Source organism: Moschus berezovskii, chromosome 26, assembly GCF_049115385.1.
Source record: "Moschus berezovskii isolate FMDL1 chromosome 26, NW_MosBer_1.0, whole genome shotgun sequence".
Classification (NCBI taxonomy): domain Eukaryota; kingdom Metazoa; phylum Chordata; class Mammalia; order Artiodactyla; family Moschidae; genus Moschus; species Moschus berezovskii.
This window is the reverse complement of record NC_142485.1, coordinates 25,777,479-25,798,009: the sequence shown is the minus strand read 5'-3', so window position 1 is coordinate 25,798,009 and position 20,531 is coordinate 25,777,479. Positions and strand designations below refer to the sequence as shown.

The window sequence follows — 20,531 nt, the reverse complement described above, 5'->3', positions numbered from 1 at the left end:
AATACAAGTAAGCAAGGCATCTATTGAAGGCTTTGTCTACAGGTTACTCCGTGGTTTCAGGTTTTCATTCTGGTAGACAATCAACAAGTTACAAATTATCGATTTTTTTAAAGGTCTGTTTTTATTTCCAAATGTCACTGTCTTTTGATAATGCCAAGATTGCCTTTAGGGTCCCAGTGAAGACAGAGAAGCAAAATCAGAGATTAGCAAAATAGCAGACATCCTTTCCAGGACCTATTGACATATCAGACCTAGAGTAGAGTGTTTGGTCACCTTCACTCTGACCTCTTCCTGGGAAATAGTGTAGGTCTGCTTCTGTGGGAGCCCCCTTTGGCCAGTTAAAGGACTGTCATGGACTCACGTTTATAGCACAGTCTAAGCACAGGTGGCTAGTCTCAAATTTGCTCCAGAAGTCCTTTATTCAGTTCCTTTAGCGCCTGGAAACGTTCCCCCCACCCCCAACTCCGAGTTACTTCCTGTGTGAGTGAGAGAAGAAAGGTTTGCGTGGAATACAAGAGATGCTTTTATTATTTAGGTGGAATTCCATTTTCTGTTTCAACTCTGAGGCTTCGGCACCTTTGTTCTAGGGCAGATGTTGGAGTTTTGGCTTCTTGCTGCAGTGGAGAAGGGCCAGAACCTGATCTCATCTTCACAGCTATAGATTAGCTTGTGGATAATACTCATCTCTCGGTACCACGGGGGATTGGTTCCAGAACCCCCAAGGATACCAAAACATCTCCCAGGTTTCATGCGGGATGACAGCTGCCCTGGACCTGAGGCATGCCACTTGGGCTGTGCCGAGATGTGTGATCACCCTGGTTACATCTTACCCTGCATCCCTGCGAACAGGAACTATCTATTGTCTGTCTTTGTATCCCCAACATCCAGTAACGACTGGCATGTGCTATAGGTGCTTAGTGGGCATTTACTAATTCAAGGGGGACAGATCGGTCATGGAAGATTCATACTGTGGTTATCAGTAAACTGAAAGGCACTTTTCTGTTCTATTCTAGCTGGTAATGCCGCTGTCATCAAATATGAGGAAAAACCTCCAAAACCAGCATTTCAAAATGGCTCCTCAGCATCCTTATATTTGAAGTCCTTGGTACCCAGAGGTCACACACACTTTCTGAAAACTCCTCCAAAAGGTATGGGACCTCCCGGTACAGAGAAGAAGAAGACGAGGCTTTTCAAATCCTTGGCTTGTAGGAGCTTAAAATGTTGACAACTTCATGGTATATCGGACTTTTATTTATAAAATGTCTGAGAAATAAAGCCATAACAGATTTTACACTGAGGGAGCTCTTCTTGTTCTGAGAGTCTGCTGGTTCTGTAGCTAAAACTTGATACACAGAAATCAGCAGATAGAGCAAAGTGATAAGGTGATAAGAAATAAAACTTCCAGAGTTAAATTATGTGAAAGTGGTGATCTATAGTAATGGCATAGAAATGCATGGTTTACTTCATACTTTGGGTCCAACCATGTTATCCTCACCACCACCCCCCCACCCCTTTCTTTATCTCTTCTCTGAATCACTCACTTTTAATTGCTGCAGCTATGAAGGTTAATCTTCAGGTTTACGACATAAGTGGTATATGCTTCTGGGGTCCCCAGCCTCTGGAATCTAATGCCTGATGACCTGAGGTGGGGCTGATGTAATAATAATAGAGATCAAGTGACAATAAATGTAATGCACTTGAACCATCCCCAAGCCATCTCTCCGCCCCCCAACAACCCGCCACCCTGCCCCCAGGTCTATGGAAAAATTGTCTTCCATGAAACCAGTCCCTGGTGCCAGAAATGTTGGGGGACCACTGCTTATATGGAATGTTCTCTTGCAGCTTTATCACAGTGGAGCTGAAGCACATTAACAGTTGTTATTCAGTAAGCTGAAAGATTGTTTAGCTGAAAGAATAATTGTGAATGAGAAGCTTGAGCTGTCATATGTGAGGCATATTTATATTAGAGAGATTAAAACACACAGAAAGTTAACGGTTCTTCTCCCTCATCCCATCAACCACGAATAACTGTTCCATTTCCTCCTGTTCATTTCTTTTGCATGTGTAATCATTTTCCTTTTGTTTCAAGAAAACTCAGTGCATAGTATGTATGCTCTCTTGTGCTGTGCTGCTTTTTATTAATTTAGTAGTATGTCATGAGAACATCTTCATTTTAAAAGACTCTGACATTGTCTCCTGTTTTCTAATTCTGTGGTTCCTGAACACGATTTACTGGGATGAACATCTTTGAAGGTGAACATTGTTCATTGCTTCAGATTCTGGTTACATCCATGAGGTTTCCCTACAAGAGGGATCACTGAGTTAAACCATATGAATCTTTGGGAACTTGTTATTATGTCATTAAATAACTTTCCAGAAAGGTGTTAGTCTCTCAAAGCAGTGTGTCTGTTGCTCTGAGTCCTTCTCAACGTGTGTGTGTGTGTGTGTGTGTGTGAGAGAGAGAGAGAGATGTATGTATGTGAAGGTTCCTGTGGTAACTTGAGGCTGCTTACCTATTAGTATTTACCAACACTTTTTCTTTTCTATTGAATTCAAGAGAGAATAGGTACAGATACTGGCAGAAAGATTGTTCCAAGTGCCAACAGGTTCTCTTCTGTCCAGAGTCTTAAATAAACTTCTGAGGCATCAAACGACCCCTTGTTGGGATGATATCAGTTTATGAAATCTGTGTTTTTTATTGATGGATGATAAAGCCCCGTGATCTGCACACACACTGGTACCTGCAAAGAAAATGTCTAACTTTGAGACTAAGGTCACTTGCAGAGTTAGAATAGCTTGATTCCCCAGATACCTTTACAGAACAGAGAACCTCAGTATTCTAAAATGCTCTTTTATCGAATTTATGAGCTTTTGTATCACAGAGGTTTTACTTGAATGGAAATCAATGCTTTCCATTTACAACGGCCACATATTTTAAGAGATTACTGTCTCTGTAAAATTCCACAGATAGAATGCGGCAACTGTTCTGACTAATCTGCTGGTGCTTTGCCCTAGAAATGACTCTATCATGTCAGGAAGACGTGCTCATAATTTCCTCATGACTGACTTCTGTAGCTCTGTGCCTGTCACCACTCCTGGCTGTATTTGTTTTTCAGCTTTATGGGTGTATGTATAATTAACAATGAAAATTATAATAAATGTGATTTAATACATATATGCATTGTGAAAGAATTCCCCTGCTTACAATTTTATATCATATCCATTTGAAGGAAAAGCGTAAGTAAATTTTTTCCTTCATAGCTGAATAGCAATACAACTGGATTTAATACTTGGCAGTTTTAGAAATCCCACCCTTTCTTTCATAAAGTCTGGCCCTTTTCATGCTCTGTAAGTGGTGGAATAGCATAAAGTCTGTAAGACACGTGTAAATTCAGTACTGTTAAATTTGAATTTCAGCAGTTTTTGAATTGAAAAAAACTGTGGTTTGTCCTAACATATTTAATTGGTGACAATGAATAATATCACCATTAAACTACCATTTTGATCTTATTTGGAATGTCTTTTTATACTTGGGAGGGGAAACTTTATTTTTAAAATGGTTTATTGTGCGATATTTCCTATAAAATGTGTATCTTACAAATATTTCTCTTATATTTTAGATCCTTCAAGAAAAAGTCTATTTACAGCCTTGAATACAGGTAAGTGACCACTTTAAATACAGATAGAGGAAAAGAATCATTTTGTAAAGTTACATTATCAAGTATTTAAGTGTATTTGCAGTGATTTTTCACTAGTTGCTTATAAATATACTTTCAGTTTTGTGGCATAAACATAACTGCTTGTGACGTTGGCTGGCATAGGGTTAAAACTTGGTGAACATGTTTTTAAGCTATCTGATGCAGAAGGATATTTTATTAATCAGATAATTTGCTTTTTTAAGTAATGATTTTTTTCTTCAAATGTGGAGCATATTTATTATTCAGCATGTGGAGATGTGGAGAATATACTTTTTCTAAGAAATTTGCTATTGTAAAATGGATAGTCATTCAGTTCAGTTCAGTTGCTCAGTCGTGTCCGACTCTTTGCGACCCCATGAATCACAGCACACCAGGCCTCCCTGTCCATCACCAACTCCCGGAGTTCACTCAAACTCATGTCCATCAAGTCGGTGATGCCATCCAGCCATCTCATTCTCTGTCATCCCCGTCTCCTCCCACCCCCAATTCTTCTCAGCATCAGAGTCTTTTCCAGTGAGTTAACTCGATGCATGAGGTGGCCAAAGTATTGGAGTTTCAGCTTTAGCATCAGTCCTTCCAATGAACACCCATGATTGATCTGTAGAATGGACTGGTTGGATCTCCTTGCAGTCCAAGGGACTCTCAAGAGTCTTCTCCAGCACCACAGTTCAAAAGCATCAATTCTTCGGCGATCAGCTTTCTTCACAGTCCAACTCTCACATCCATACATGACCACGGGAAAAACCATAGCCTTGACTTAATGGTTAAATAATCTTGTGATCAGGTTTAGTAGTATCAGGCACTTAACATTTTTCTTTTCCTTTTCACACTTTCACTGAACAAACTCACACCTATCTCTAAGACTGTCTCGGAACCTTTGAACATCAACTGGGAATTTAAAAACTTGGTCTCTTGAAGCCAGAGAAGATTTTATAAACTGTACTCCCTACAGTTTCTATGTTTTATCTATAGCTGGTTGGGTCCCTATCCACTACTTAAATTCTTCTCCTTAATATGCGGTTATAAGACAGTTTTATGGCTTCTGAGTCCATTGAGGATTACAACAGCAAATCAAACGGCAGAGGCAGAAGGGTATTACTGTGTCACACTGGTTACAGATTAGCATGCTTCATGATATCACTGGCAGCTAAGGATATAAAGGTGAGCCCCAAATGAGTAAGGGCTTTGTCCTCAGAAAGGTTCCAGGAAAGCTGAAGGATTGCACAAATAAATATACAATCACAATTGCAATAAATTTTAGGAAGGAGCATTGCTGGTTCCTAGTTAAAGGCTATGATGTAGTGAGGAAAGCCTGGATAGGAGGTAGAAATTTGTGGACACCCTTCACCCCAAACCCCTGTATACAGGTAGTATAGTAAAGAAAATGGGATGGATAACCTTACATATGGAATAACTTCATACTCCTGAGGCGTGCTTGGTTTCCTCAGCTTAGGCAGGCAGGCAAGTTACAGGCTTACCTGATACAGGCACTCACTTACTATAGAGCTAGAGAGGGCTCAGCCATGCAGAGCAGTTTAAATTCTAAAGGCTTCCAAGAGCCCGAGTTTGAACATACATGTTTACCAAACTTAATTTTTAAAGGCCAAAGGAAACTCTTCTGCACACAATGAGATTTTTATTTTCTTTCATTTTAAATTTCCAGCACATCCTAGTATTTAGGAGATGAAATATTGCAGGTGGATTCTTTACCACCTGAGCCACCAGGGAAGCCCAACACGCTACAGAATGACTACTTGTTAAATGAGATAACTTTTATCTGAAAGCTAGGTGATAATCCTGGGTTTAACTGGGAAACGTCCCAAGTGTCTTCCAAAGTGGCTACGCTGTTTTACATTTCCATGAGCTTTTCCACATCTTTGTCAACACTTGCTTTCGTTTGTTTTTGACTCATTTTTATCGGACTACAGTTGACTCACAGTGCTGTGTTAGTGTCTGCTGTACAGCTAAGTGATTCAGCTATACATATATCCACTCTGTTTCAGGTTCTGTTGCCATATAGGTGATTAACGAGTATTGAGGAGGGTTCCCTGTACTACACAGTAGGAATAAGATATCTCTTTTATGTACAGTAGTGTGAACACTTGTTTTTGTCTGCGTTTTAAAAAAAATTTTATTATAGCCAGTGGGTCTAGTCTAGATCTAGTGTTAGTTGCTCAGTTGTATCCGACCATTTGTGATCCCATGGACTGTAGCCCACCAGGATCCTGTCCATGGGATTCTCCAGATAAGAATACTGTAGTGCGTTGTCATTTCCTCCTCTAGGGGATCTTCCCGACCCAGGGATTGAACGGGTCTCCTGCATTACAGGCAGATAGATTCTTTACCGTCTGAGACACCAGGGAAGCCCTATTCTAGTGGGTATGAACTGGTATGTCATTGTGGTTTCAATTTGCATTTCCCCGATGGCTACTCAGATGTCGAGCATCTTTCAGAATCTTATGAGCCATTCATATATCTTCTTTGGGGAAACACTTATTCAAGTCCTTTGCCCATTTTAAAATTAATTGTATTATTATTATTGAGCTGTAGGAGTTCTTTGTATATTCTGAATATTCGGCTCTTATCAGATAGGTGACTTGCAAATAATTTTCTCCCATTCTGTAGGTTGTGTTTTCATTTTCTTTCTTTCTTTTTAAATATTGATTTGGCTGTGCCAGGACTTAGCTATGACGTGTGGGAACTAGTTCTCTGTCTAGGAATTAAACCCGGACCCCCTGTGTTGGGAGTATGGAGTCTTAACCACTGTACCACCAGGATGTCCCTGTCTTTTCATTTTCTTGATAACACCCTTTGAGGCACATTTTTAGTTTTCATGAGATCCAGTTTATCTATTTTTCTCCTTTGTTACTTATTCATTTGGCATTATGTCTAAGAAGCCATTGCTTGTACAAGGTCATGAAGACCTATGCCCATGTTTTCTTCTAAGAGTTTTACACTTTCAGCTCTTATATTTAGGTCTTTGATGCATTTTTGAGTTAATTTCTGTATATGATATGAAATAGGGAGATCCAACTTAATTCTTTTGCATGTAGATTTCTAGCTGTCCTAGCACCGTTTGTGGAAAACACTGCTCTTTCCTCCACTGAACTATCTTGGCACCTTTGCTGAAAACAGTTGGCTGTGAACACGAGGATTAGTTTCTGGGCTCTCTGAGCTATCCCGTAGGCCTCCCTGGTGGTCCAGATGGTAAAGAATCTGCCTACAATGCTGCAGACCCACGTTTGATCCCTGGGTTGGGAAGATCCCTTGGATGAGGGCATGGCAACCCACTCCAGTACTCTTGCCTGGAGAATCCCCATGGGCAGAGGAGCCTGGCAGGCTACAGTCCATGGGGTTGCACATGGATTTACGTGCCAGTCCTCGTCAGTACCACGTTGTCTTGATTGCTGTGGTGTGATGAGTTCTGAAATCAGAAAGTGCGCATCCTTCACTTGTCCTTTTTCCAAGATTATTTTGACTGTTCTGAGTCTCTTGAATTTCCATGTGAACCTTGGTGTCAGCTTGTCAATTTCAGTAAAGAAGTCAGGATTTTGATAGAGGTTGCATTGAATCTGCAGATGCATTTCTGGAGCATTGGCCATTTTACAATATTCAGTATTTTGATTCATGAATATGGGATGGCCCCCCCTTTCAGTTAGGTCTCCTTTCGTTTCTTTCAACAACTTGTTGGTAGTTTTCAAAATACAACTTTTTCAGTTCTTTGGGGAAGTATTTGTTGTGTGACATCTCTGTGCTTTGGGAACTGCTATTGATACTGGTCACAGTGAAAGAACTAGTCAAGTCTAATATGCCTGCTCTGTGCAGCTTGGAAAGGCAGTCTTAATTTACGTCTCAAGTTAGTGATTACATAAAGTATTGTAGGGCTTCCCTGGTGGCTCAGTGGTGCAGAATCTGCCTGTCAGTGCAGGAGACACGGGTTCGACCCTTTGGTTGGAAAGATCCCGCATCCCACGGAGCAGCAAGCCTGTGTGCCATGACTGTCGAGCCTGTGTTCTGGGAACTGCAGTTGCTGAGCCCGTGCACCGCCAGTGCTGAAGCCCGTGCACTCTAGGGCCTGTGCTCCATTGCAGGAGAAGCCATGGCAGTGAGAAGCCCACACACCACAGCTGGAAAGTAGCCCTCACAGTAATGAAGACCCAGCACAGCCAAAATAAACAAAAACATAAAGTATTGTAAAGGATATTTGTTGTCATAGGCATAGCAATAATAATAATAATAAAACCCCTCCAATATATATCTCTTTTCTACATGCGGAAAAACCATTAGCATTAGGCATTTTCCCTTGTCACCCTGTGGGACTACTGGGATGTCTTGTTTCCAAAGCCTATCACCGACACTTAATGTAACAGTGACCCTTGATAGGAAAGGTTATCACAATGGCAAATTAACAACTGACCGAGAAAAGAAATGAACAGTGTAAATCACACCATGGTTTTGTCTGGCAAAGCCTCTAAACCATGGATTAGAAATAGGGCATAGGACAGAGTTTGAGAATGCCTGCCTTCAGTTAACCCTGCTCTAATAATTGCAGTGGGAAAAGCTGTATTTTAAGGGGTCAATACTGTCATTTAATCTGGATTTTGAGTATGAACACTTATTTTCCAAAAGCCATAAACTTGACTTTTCCAGGCTTCTCTGTTGATGGTTAGTGACTATCATGATTTAAAACTGACCAAGTATTATGGTGAGCCTGCTCAGGAAAAGGCACAGTGTGTTGGCTTTTGGAGGAGCACCTTAGAAGCTGAGAAAGTGAAGTGTTAGTTGCTCAGTCACGTCCGACTCTTTGCAACCCAGTGGACTGTAGCCTGCCAGGCTCCTCTGTCCATGGAATTCTCCAGGCAGGAATACTGGAGTGTGGGTAGCCTTTCCCTTCTCCAGGGGTTCTTCCCGACCCAGGTCTCCCGCATTGCAGGCAGATTCTTTACCATCTAAGCCACCAGGGAAGCCCAGATGCTCAGAAGTAGTGTCCAAACAGCGGTGACTTTTTGGGTGGATCATGTAATCTCTTAATACTAGTTTTCTTTTCTGGGTAGTTGAAATGATTGATCACTAAAGCTTCTCCCTGCTCTCTAAGCCTGTGATGGCAAAGCACGTTGTCTTTCTATTCTGCTTGCAATGTCATCATTTAGACTGTACAGAAGACATTGCCTCTGCATACAGACATGCTCCTCTGAACATTAAATCTTATGGCTCTCAGATAGTTTTCTTTTTTTAAAGCAACAAACTGTAGTGGAGATTAAAACCAACAACTTCATATCTTTCCATTCATGTACAGTAATCACTTGACTTGAATTATAGCAGTTTGCTAAGTTCTAAAATGTTTAGCCTGTAAAGGTTTAGAAATCACCCTTTAATTTTTTTAAATTTGTGATTTGAAATAAAATGTAGATAACGTCATATCCTGCTGTCACCTAACACAGGCAGTCACTTATAATGACTATTACATTTAACATATGCAGCAGCATTTAACTACTCCTCTTGTATATTTACGATGCTTCTGTATCACATTCACAAATGACCCTGTGATGAACATCTCTACAACAAATACCTTCAGAGTTTAGGGCAGTTTTTGTTACAGATTCTTTTCTTTAACTAATTAGTATATTGGCCGTGCTGGGTCCTTGTCGCTGCACGTGGGCTTTCTTTAGTTGCAGCGAGCGGGGCTCCTCTCTGGTTGTGGTGCATGGGTTTCTTGCTGCGGTGGCTTCTCCTTGCAGAGCATGAGCTCTGGAGAGCGCAGCCTCAATGGTTGTGGCACGTGAGATTGCCCCGTGGCGTGTGGGGTCTTAGTTCCTGGGCCAGGGATTGAACCCGTGTCCCCCACATTGGTAGGCAGATTCTTAAGCACTGGGCCACCAGGGAAGTCCCCTGTGATAGATTGTTGTAAATAGTATAAACAAATCAAACCATATGCATATTTGTCACCACTTCACTCAGCAAATTGCTTTCCAAAAGCTTCATATCCCTTTATAGCATGACTGACAACATGAAAGAATGCTGGCTTCACCATTTTTTGTTTTAAATTTGACTAGTTTAGTAGTTGAAAATCTTGTGTCACTGTTTTAGTTTCAACCTTTCATCAGTTACATCAAAGACAGTTCCATTACCTCATGGGAAAATGAAGAGGAGCAGAAAGAGAGTGAACTTCGCCGGCACTGACTGTTGGTGGACACCTTGGGATGGCCGCATTCCCCCGGTGTCCTGATCTTGGGTTCATTGCTAAGCCTCTCCATAGTCTCAGATTTCTCACTTGGGGACACGAGAGTATTTTGGGACGACTTCCCAGTATAGAAGTGTTTTATGTAGAGTTGTTATATAAAGAGCTCTCAAATGATGGCTGCTAGAAGACAGTGATGAGAATAATCCTTTTCATTGTTCTTATGATTCTAGTGGCTTACTATTAGAGCTCTTTTCCAGGAGAATGAATTATTTTAAATCCCTTAAGCAAGCAGGGAAAACCACTGAAAGTCAAGAAGCACCCTCATGGGGTCTAGCTGTTGTCATTTATTTAAAGATGATGATGCTGTAAGATTCTCACCAACACTGACTCTAAATAAAACTTGGTTTGCTGTTTGTAAGGATGATGCCACGCATTCCAGGTACTATTATTATGTGGTTCGACCCCACATTAAAGCTGTTAGGGATTCCAGAGCACCAGAGTTGTATTTATCCTGCTCTCTGATTATTTTACACCAGATCATCACTTTCAGGTGCCGTAGAGTCTGCCCGGGAAAGTGGAAAATGCATGCTCCTTCCATCTCCCCCCTCACTAAATCCAGCTGAGGAGGATCAGGTTGCTCTCTGTACCCCCTCTTGCAAGTGTAGAGAGATGGTTGAGAACTGCACACCTCCTCCGATGAGGTGACACCAGCGTGGCCAGTGTTTCTTTCACTGAGAGCAGGGGTGAGGCTGTCCTCCTCTGCAGTTTTATGATTATAATTGTCCTCTCCCACTTAAAAGGCAGATGGTGTTTGAGTAACGTGTGAAATTTAGTATTCAAATCAGGGAAAGCATGGATTGTTGAAACAAGGACCATCTGTTTATCAGGAGCTAGATTCTTAATTCACACACCACATACAAATATATTCCAGTTTTAAACAAACATCAGAATGGGAGCATGAAAAGTACAGACTTTACAGAAAAGACCTTTCCAGGAATGTCACTATGAAAGAAAGGATTACTAATTATGACAACAAAAGGTCTAGACCTTCCTTTTGTCAAAAAAATTTTTCTAGGCATGGAGATGGATCTTAGCTGTAACTGGACTTGTGATTGTTTCACAATATTGACAAATAACAGGTGTACGTCAGTAGTACCGCAGGTTCAGTTTCAGACCACCCCAGTAAAGTAATTCTCGTTAATTTTTGGTTTTCCAGTACATAAATGTTTACATTAAAGCTCAGCTGGTAAAGAATCCACCTGCAATGCAGGAGACCCCAGTTCAATTCCTGGGTCAGGAGGATCCCCTGGAGAAGGGATAGCTATCCACTCCAGTATTTGTGGGGTTTCCTGGTGGCTCAGTTGGTAAAGAATCCACCTGCAGTGTGGGAGACCTGGGTTTGATCCCTGGGTTGGGAAGATCCCCTGGAGAAGGTCATGGCAACCCACTGCAGTATTCTTGCCTGGAGAATCCCATGGATAGAAGAGCCTGGTGGGCTGCAGTCCATGGGGTCACAAAGAGTCGGACACAACTGATCAACTAAACACACATAGTCTATTAACTGTGTGATAATAGCATCATGTCTTAAAAAGGTACATATCTTAATTTAAAAATACAAAACAAAAAGCCAGTTACGATGGTAACACCAGAGATCACTGATCACAACTCACCATAAAAAATATAATCATAATGAAAAAGTGTGAAATTTTGCAAAAAGTAGCACACGGTGGCACAGACACATGAAATGTGCAGATGCTACAGGGAAAAATGATTTTGATAGCATTGTCAACATGGGATTGCCACAGATCTTCACTGTGTTTTTTAAAAAATACCCCCACAATATTTATGACGAGCAAACAACAGGGTTATGCTTATACTGAATCGTTACCAAAACTAATGTCTGTTAAATCTCAACCGAAAGCCATTGTAAACAGTAGTAGCAGGCACACCACAGACGGGGACACATCAGCAACCTGTTTACTCCATTCCGGGCCATTGCGAATCAGGGTAAAGGCAGCTGCACAGTAGGAAAGGAAACGGATCATCAGGGAAATGCAAATCAAACCTCAGTGAGGTACCACCACGCATCTGTCAGAATGGCCGTCCTCAAAAAGACGACATAGTAAATGTTGGTGAGGATGGGAGAAAAGGGAACCCTGGTGTGCTGTCAGTGGGAATGTACATTGGTGCAGCGCTATGAGTATGGAGTATGTTTTAAAAATAGAACTATATGATTCAGCAGTCTCATTCCTAGGTATTTAGCCAAAGATAATGACAACACCTATTCAAAAAGATACATGCGACCCAGTGTTCATAGCAACGCCATATACAATTGCCAAGATACAGAAGCAGCCAAAGTGTCCATCAACAGATGAATGGATAAAGAAGATGTGTGTGTGGCTGTGTGTGTGGAATATTACTTAGCCATGAAAAATGAAAAACTTTACAACCACATGAGTGGACCAGGAGAATGCTATGTTTAGTGAAGTAAGTCAGGCAAAAAAAGGCATACTATGGTATCTATGGCCATACCATCCTGAACACATCCTATCTCATCTGATCTCAGAACCTAAGTAGGGCCAGGCCTGGTTAGTACTTGGATGGGAGACCGCCTGGGAATACCAGGTGCTGTATTTTGGTCTTCCCTGGTGGTTCAGGTGGTAAAGAGTCTGCCTGCAATGTGGGAGACCCAGGTTCAATCCCTGGGTCGGGAAGAGCCCCTGGAGAAGGAAAGGGCAACCCACTCCAGTATGCTTGCCTGGAAAATACCACGGATGGAGGAGCCTGGCGGGCTACAATCCATGGGGTTGCAAAGAGTCAGACACAACCGAGCAACTTCACTATGGTGTCTAAAAAATAAAATTAATGAACAAAACAAAACAGAAACAGACTCACAGATACAGAGAACAAACTAGTGGTTACCAGTGGGGAGAGGGTGCGGAAGAGGGGTGATACTGGGGACGGGATTAAGAGGCGCAAACTATTAGGTATAAAGTAAGGTACCAGGATATAATGTACCGTACAGGGAATATAGCCAATATTTTATAATAGTTTTAACTGGAGTTTATAAAAATGTGAAATCACTATGTTGTATGCTTGAAACTAACAGAACACAGCAAATCAACTATACTTCACTAAAAAATGGTTAAAGAATTAGACACAAAAGAGGAAATACAGAGGGCTAAGAAATATTGAAAAAGTTTACAAACTTTTTTTTAACTTTTTATTTCATATTGGAGTATAGCCAATTAACAGTGTTGTGATAATTTCAGGTGGACAGCAGAGGGACTCAGCCACACATACAGTGTATCCATTCTCCCCCAAACTGCCTGAACCCTACATCCAGGCCACTACTTAACACTGAGCAGAGTTGCCTGTGCTATACAATAGGTCCTTGTTTTTTATCCATTTTAAATATAGCAGTGACAAATATTATATTTTCTAAGAGTGCTGGTGAAATGTGTGGGGACTAATTGTCTCATACATATCACTGTGGGGGTGTGGGGGGTGTATAAGTTACTGCAGCCTTTCCTGGATGGAGGCATTTTGGCGACATGTGACAAAAACCTTCTACCTCAGCATTCCGTTTATCAGAACTGATTCTAGGAAAATGATTGACTTATTTATTGCTTTTCAGAACTGTTTAAAAGGGGGAAAAATTGGAAACAGTCTGAATGAATTAAACAGCAGGTATTGTTTATGTTCACTGGCATTTCAATAACATTTTTAAAACCATTAAAATAGTAACATAGAGGATTATTTAGTGCCACGGAATGATAATGGCATTATCATTGCCATTATCATTTTCACATGATAATTTTAAGTTTGACATTTTAAGGTTTAAAGAATTTTACGTTTTAAGTGAAAATTTTGAGTTTAAAAATAACTGGCTACAGAGCACTATGATGTGTAGATAATTTGAGTTTTTTTTTAATTCTACATTGAGCACACTTTTCCCCTTCGTTTTTAAAAACACACGTTGTATGTGAATAAAACATTGTTGCTCTTATTTTGGGCGACCAGAACTAAAAGGTAATGCCACTGATCTTGGAGAATTTATAATCTTATGGGTTGGGTGGAGATTGAATTTTTTTCTAATTTTTTTATAACAGTTTCATTTATTTATCTATGTACTTTTGGCTGTGCTGGGTCTTTGTTACTGCGCGAGCTTTTCTCCAGCTGCAGTGATCGGGGAGCTACTCTCTGCTTGCGGTGCACGGACTGGTCATTGCGGTAGCTCCTCTTGTTGGGGAGCAGCGGCTCTGAGGCGTGCGGGCCTCAGGAGCTCTGACACGTGGGGGCCTCAGGAGCTCTGACACGTGGGCTCAGGAGTTGCAACGCCTGGGCAGTGAGCGCATGCTCAGGAGTTGTGGCGCACAGGCTTAATTGTGGGATCTTCCTGATCAGAGGTCGAACCCGCGTCTCCAGCACTGAGAGGCAGATTCCTCACCACTGAGCCACCAGGGAAGCCCTTCTTAATCGTTTCATGTGAATTTTCTGCTAGTTACTCACAGTGTGTCTTATAGACTTTCTTCTTCCTACTAAGCAAGAAGACATTATGGGAAAATTGGACTCTGAGTCGAAACTTTCTGCAATTGGAATGGATGATTGAATTTTAAAAGTGCCTTATGTAAAAATAAAGAAAAGTTGGCAATTAGGGCTGTGTTAGCGAAAGGAAGAAATTATAATAAATGTTAAGACTGATACACGTGCTGGAGTTCTTGGGAAGATTGGTTGAGTAGAGATGCTTGAATCCCTGGTTAAACATTAATCTCCAGGTTCTTAATGATCATTAACAATAACAAATAAATCTGTTGGATGTATTTCGTAGCATGTGAGCAACCCTGCACAACCTATGCTGGAATCATAACATAATTGTTTTCTAATGTTAAGTCACTAATGAAACACACACACTTCTATGCAGACTGCAGTGGGACTGTGATTCTTAATGTTTGAATCTACTGTGACAGTATAACACATTGACTGCCAAACACTTTTCTCATCCATAATATACCATCTTTAGTTTTTAAAGCCTTTACTCTATAAATTATTTATTCATTATTTTTCTTTATTTGTGTCATTAATAGAAACTCAGTTCATATCATGGGCTTTTTATAAAGCTATTCTACCACTTAAACTTTTTTTTTAAGAAAAACTTCCTTTTAATGGCTCTGTGATCTTACTCTTAATTTTTATAACTAATTACATTTTTCTCATTTAAGTACTAAAAGTTCCTTGAATTTTTCCTTACTGTCCTTGGTGATCCTTAACGTCCTCTTAAATCAAATTAAGGCTTTGTATGAGTTGGCTGGTTTATCAATTGTCAAGGCTGCCTTTTTGCTTTGGTGGCCACCAGGAGGCAGACTTGTGTTTGGGAAAGAATAGAAACCTAGCTTGAGCTGTTTGTGTGTGTGTGTGTACACGTTGCTGTAGAAAGAGGAACTACTCCCTCTGACTTGACTGGCACTGCTTCTCTTTATTCTTATAGTTCCTAGCTGTGCTGTTTTTTGGCTTTGGGCTTTTTCCCTTTGAATGAAGAGCTACCCAGAGTATGGGAAACACCGCAAGCCTCCCAGGGCGACAGGGCATCACTCACAGGGAGGAGCAGAGAGCCATGCTCTGCTGTTTAGAAAGATCATTAGCAACATAACTTTTTATATATGTGGTGTAGCTTAGGGTAGTTCAAGTACACATTGTAATAAATATAATGAATTGATGGGCATGTTGCTATTTTCTTCTTTTAGAGTAGTCCTGGCTAAAGGATTTCCCTTTCAACCAGGATAGAGTTTACTATTACTTAACTAACAAAAAACTAAACAAAACAAAAAAACGTGTAAAGAGGGTGGTGTCATGTCTATTTTTAATAATATCAGTGTTTAGTCTTCTATTTATAATTTTAATCTTTGTTTTTACAAATGTTTTTTTCTTGGTGGGGAGCAGGAAGGACAGTTGGTTGTGGGAAATTAATTTGTGGAATTAATTAATTTGCTTTTTAATAAAAACGATGATAAGGTGAAGAAGCAATACCTAAATGTAGCTTTTTCAGACTTTAATTCCTTGGTTATTTGCGGTTCTGTGGGTAAAATGTTTACAAGACCCCTCGTCTGTGTATGAATAGGTTATAGCTTGCCCACGGAGGCTGGGGCTGGGGGGGTGAGTGAAAAGGGAGGAGGAATTACTCAGAATTTCCTTTCCTGCCTGTCTCCTCCACTCATCATACCCTGAACGCTCTAGAGAATTTCTGAAAGAGTAACTGTGTCCTGCACATTCTCATAGCATCTGATAGTTATTTATGGTCAACAGCCACATTCATTTCTCTTACCAAGTCTTGGAAATCTAGGAAACATGCATAGATCATTTTTTTACATATTGTTTTCTTATACTTTTAAAAATCAAAATCTATCAAAAGTTTGGGCTCTTCCTGGTTTAATAATATTAGCTTCACCTAAGTGAGCATTTTGCAGATGCAGTTCTCTTTTATGTCCACGCCTTTCTCCTGCAACTTATTTTAGTTTTTGCCATCATATTTTAATGTATTTTTTACAAAGGACTCTACTCAAGTAAACATTTGCTAGATCTCAATTCTTACTGATACACAGTAATTGCACCTTCCTGGTGTTTCTAATCTCAAAACACTACTATTCTTAAGAGGTTGCCTGATATTCTGTAAGTGCAATGAGTCAAGCAGTAAGTGGAGTCTTTAGAATACTGCTTGTCAGACTAATTTTTTATTCGTCTGGAACTATTATATTACATCTGATAGAGGTATTGATTTAACCTTTTATTGTTGGTTATTAGTGAGGTCTCCAGAATATGAGTAGTAAAGCTGAACTTTAAACCTTTTCTCAATCTCTCATTAATACAGTAAAAAGATTTTTTTTAGAAATGTAACTGACCTACAGTGCTACCTTAGTTCCAGATGTTATAGTAGGCATCTTATTTAAAACTGTAACTGGGAACACTTTTGTCTAAGGTATTAGGTTTCTATATAGGTTCATGTAAAATATCTGAAAAAATGCCCAGTGTTACTATGTGTATGTGTGTGTGTGTGTATAATTACAGTTTAAATTATAGATATAATTACAATTTAAAAAATCAGAACACAGACTGCTTTCATGAAGTCTTAATTCTTTACAATTACTAAATAAGTATTAGGCACACCTCGAAATAGTTGTTTCCCCTTAAGGATCCTCCAAGCCATCACCCAACCGGTGACATTATTGGTTGTTATGTAAAGCGCCTAAGACCACCCACTTTCTCCTCCCCTTCACCATCTCTGATGAAAACCATAACCCCATAGCATGTTCAGTGTGATGTCATTCAGAGGCTGCTGACTGCTGGGGCTGCTAGGAGGAGTTGCTTCAGAGGAAGAGCATTGTTTCAGCAACATCTGGCAGTGGAAGCGGAAGCCAAAAGCACTTGGATAGCTCTGGGGATTTTCTTTTGTGCGGGCGCGGTAAGCAGCGTCTGGCATGTAGGCATGTTTTCTCTCGCTCTGTTTCTTGGCCTGGAAGAAGAGTGCAGGGTTGGAAAAGACAGTATGTGAGAGCCCGTGTGGGAGCTGGTTCTTCTGTGAAATTTTCTTTCCACCTGCTCTGAAGACATGTTGTTGTCTCCCAAGTTCTCCTTGTCCACCATTCACGTCCGGCTGACTGCCAAAGGGTTGCTGCGGAATCTGCGACTTCCTTCGGGGTTTCGGAAAAGCACTGTCATTTTCCACACAGGTTTGTCTCGCACACCTCTCTCTGTACTGTTAGACTGGGTGGGGGGAGCATCTTGGCTACCTTGCAGGTGCTAATCAGAAATTTCCTAAGGGGACAGATTATTGAGGAAAGAAAGCTCTAATGGGAGAACCAGGCATAATTTGTCAAAATAAGCAGCTTTCTCTTGTGCTTCAACACACGTGCCTTGTACTTTTCCTGTCTGCAAGCTACTGTCTGCTTGGTTTGTTCGTTGAAAGCCGAACTGTTGCCTGGGTGCTCCCAGCTCTTTGCTCTGACACCAGCCAGATCTGGAAAAAAATTCAGCACCTGTTCAGTTACATTTTCCTTCACATGATTTCGGAAATGGGAAACAGGTAAATCAAGACAACTAGTTCTCTTTCCTTTAAAGAAGAAGATGAAAAGAGAGGGTTCTGTAGTTTTTCGTTGTGCAGTTCCTCACTGAGGTTGTGACAGGCTGGTTTGGTATACTAAACGATTGCTGTGTTCTCGACATTGCTGAAGTAAAGCATCATAATGGTTGTGGACAGGTAGGAAATGAACCACAAATTAAGTTTGCCAAGCTTCATGGCGAAGATGTTTGCAAATCACAATAAGACTGCCTCTGATCTTCATGCTTGTATCTGCTTTTTATTTTCCGTGCCTAGAGATGGAAATGAATGCAGAGTATATTTTAGGCACATGTCACCTGCCTGCCCACTTTTAGAGGATTCGTTTGCCTCCTATCGCTGCCTGTTGTTTGGATATAATTGCAACTATGGTCAATTAAGTTGATTTCATGCTATAAACATGGGAGGGCTGATCTTTGAATCTGGGCTGGTTAGTGTTAACTGTGCTGGGATCCTCTGAGTTTGTAAATATTGAGTAGATGTTTTGTTCCCCATGCATGCCGGCTCTTCTAGGTCTTGTTTTCCATTCTGTCCCCAGTGATTTTTCTCAGCTGACTGCTTTTAGTTTTCCCGGGGGCATCTTCCTGCTCTGTGGGATAATTCCCATTTTTCTCCAGCACCTCGTGTTTCATAACTCCCCTTGACCTGTCACCGGAATCTGCCAGCCTTTCCCTCTCGGTCTGAGCTGACAGCTGAAGGTAAATGGAACAAGTTCCGAGGGAAACAGTGGCTGTGTCTCTGCTAGCCTATATGCCACTGTCATTTTTCTTAACTTTAAAGAATAAAAAGATGAAAAATAAAGATATAAGGGTACCCTGCATTTGTAACAATCTGTAATCTAAAATAGTTCCCAAGTGGCTTTTAATTTTAACTTAAAAAAAAAATCAATCCACATTCCAAGTTAAAAAGAAAATCAGACAGTGCAGAAGGTTGTACAATTCCAGGTGAGCCTCTTTCTTACCCAGGCCCCGTGCCCTCTCCACAGATGCAGCCATGCTTGTGGGGGCTTGTTTATCCTTCCAGTAATTTTTCTAGTCATGTGTAAGCCCATGTAAGCTTTTTTTTTTTTAACCTCTTTTTGTTTTACAGAAATGGAAGCATAATATATACTCTTTTATAGCTTACTTTAAGCATGAACGTATCTTAGATTTGCATGTTAACACATTGATCTACCACGAGGTTTTTAGCAGTCATAGAACATCCCGTTGCTGACTGAGCCATGATTTAAACCAATCTTCCATTAGCAAACATTTTAGGTTGTTTCTGCTGTTTTTATGAAGCAGATAGCTTTACAAAGGCAGCTTAAAACTTTTATTACCAGAGTTTGACTAATAGTGACACTTGGGGCACATTTTATTTTTTGAATTTACATAAGAATATTTTGAACCATTCATTTGATGGCCCTCATAGTTTCAGTGTCCTTAAAGGTGATCTAGTTTATCTGATTTTACACCAGGAAGTCGGAGGCCCAGAGAATTAACTTGCCCAAGGACATAACAGCCAGTGGCAGACATGGGACTAAAACCTGGGACCTTTTGGTTTTGTTTTTTAGATTTTTTTCCAGCTGTGAATCTTGCTGTAATTCTGTTAGATCTAGTGAATAGCCATGATGCAAAAAAGAGTTTTGCATGTAGGAAGCATTTTATACTTAAGTAAAGAATATAATTCTACTTACCCCAGTAAGAGTCTTTTATGAGCTTATCCATTTTACGTAACTAGAGGGTCTGGGAAATCTGCCAGTAAAAGGTAGATTGGAGTAGTCACATTTCTTCGTATCCGCCTGGGCTGTAAGCAGCAGAAAAAGAGGTGGTGTTGCTATTGGTTTCTGCACTGACAGTGGTGCTGGCCTGGATTCCAGGAGCCCAGGGTTGTAGCCTTGGTTCTGCTGGTAACCAAGTCAGGGACCTTGATCACTTAACCAAACAGAGATACAGAAGGAAGGAATCAGACGAGATATTTCCAAGGTCCCGTCAACCTCAAACTCTGTGAATTGTCTGGCTCCAGATTTGAAAGTCCTTGATGTGTTACTGACAGCCGAAAATCAATCTTATCTAAACGAGTTCTCTGCTTATTTCCCAAACTCAGCGAATACTCCTGATTTCTTTCTCTTCACATCACCACTGTTTGCCCCTTAGTATATCCTCAAAGCCCCCATTGTTCTTTCTCATTTAACCACAATTCACGGGTTGCAAGAATCTGTCTTGTAAAATTCCTGTTGTTTTTACCCTCTCTACTCTGCGGGCATGCTCAAGTCACTCCAGTTGTGTCTGACTCTTTGCAACCCCAAGGACTCTAGTCCGCCAGGCTCCTCTGTCCATGGGATTCTCCAGGCAAGCATACTGGAGTGGGTAGCCATGCCCTCCTCCAGGGGAGCTTCCTGACCCAGATTTGAACCAGGGGTCTCCTGCATTGCAAGCAGATTCTTTCCCAAGCTACCAAACTCCCAAGGAAGCCCAGTAATATTGGAGTGGATTGCCATGCCCTCCTCCAGGGATCTTCCCTGAGTCTCCGATGGCTCCTCCATTGGCAGGTGGGTTCTTTA

At 40.9% G+C, this 20,531-nt stretch overlaps 1 protein-coding gene and 1 pseudogene across 4 annotated transcripts in view; both read left to right on the top strand.

Moving 5' to 3' along the window:
• MTUS1 (microtubule associated scaffold protein 1) overlaps positions 1 to 20,531 on the top strand; it is a 183,972-nt gene that overhangs the window by 104,135 nt on the left and 59,306 nt on the right. For 3 of the 4 annotated variants that reach the window (XM_055416490.2, XM_055416492.2, XM_055416489.2), the window contains 2 exons: positions 1,014 to 1,148; positions 3,621 to 3,659. In XM_055416490.2, coding sequence (XP_055272465.2) covers positions 1,014 to 1,148; positions 3,621 to 3,659 — 174 coding nt within the window. The remainder of the gene's footprint in view (positions 1 to 1,013; positions 1,149 to 3,620; positions 3,660 to 20,531) is intronic. The other variant, XM_055416491.2, reaches the window with a different exon arrangement.
• LOC129549468 (5S ribosomal RNA) lies at positions 12,398 to 12,516 on the top strand (annotated as a pseudogene).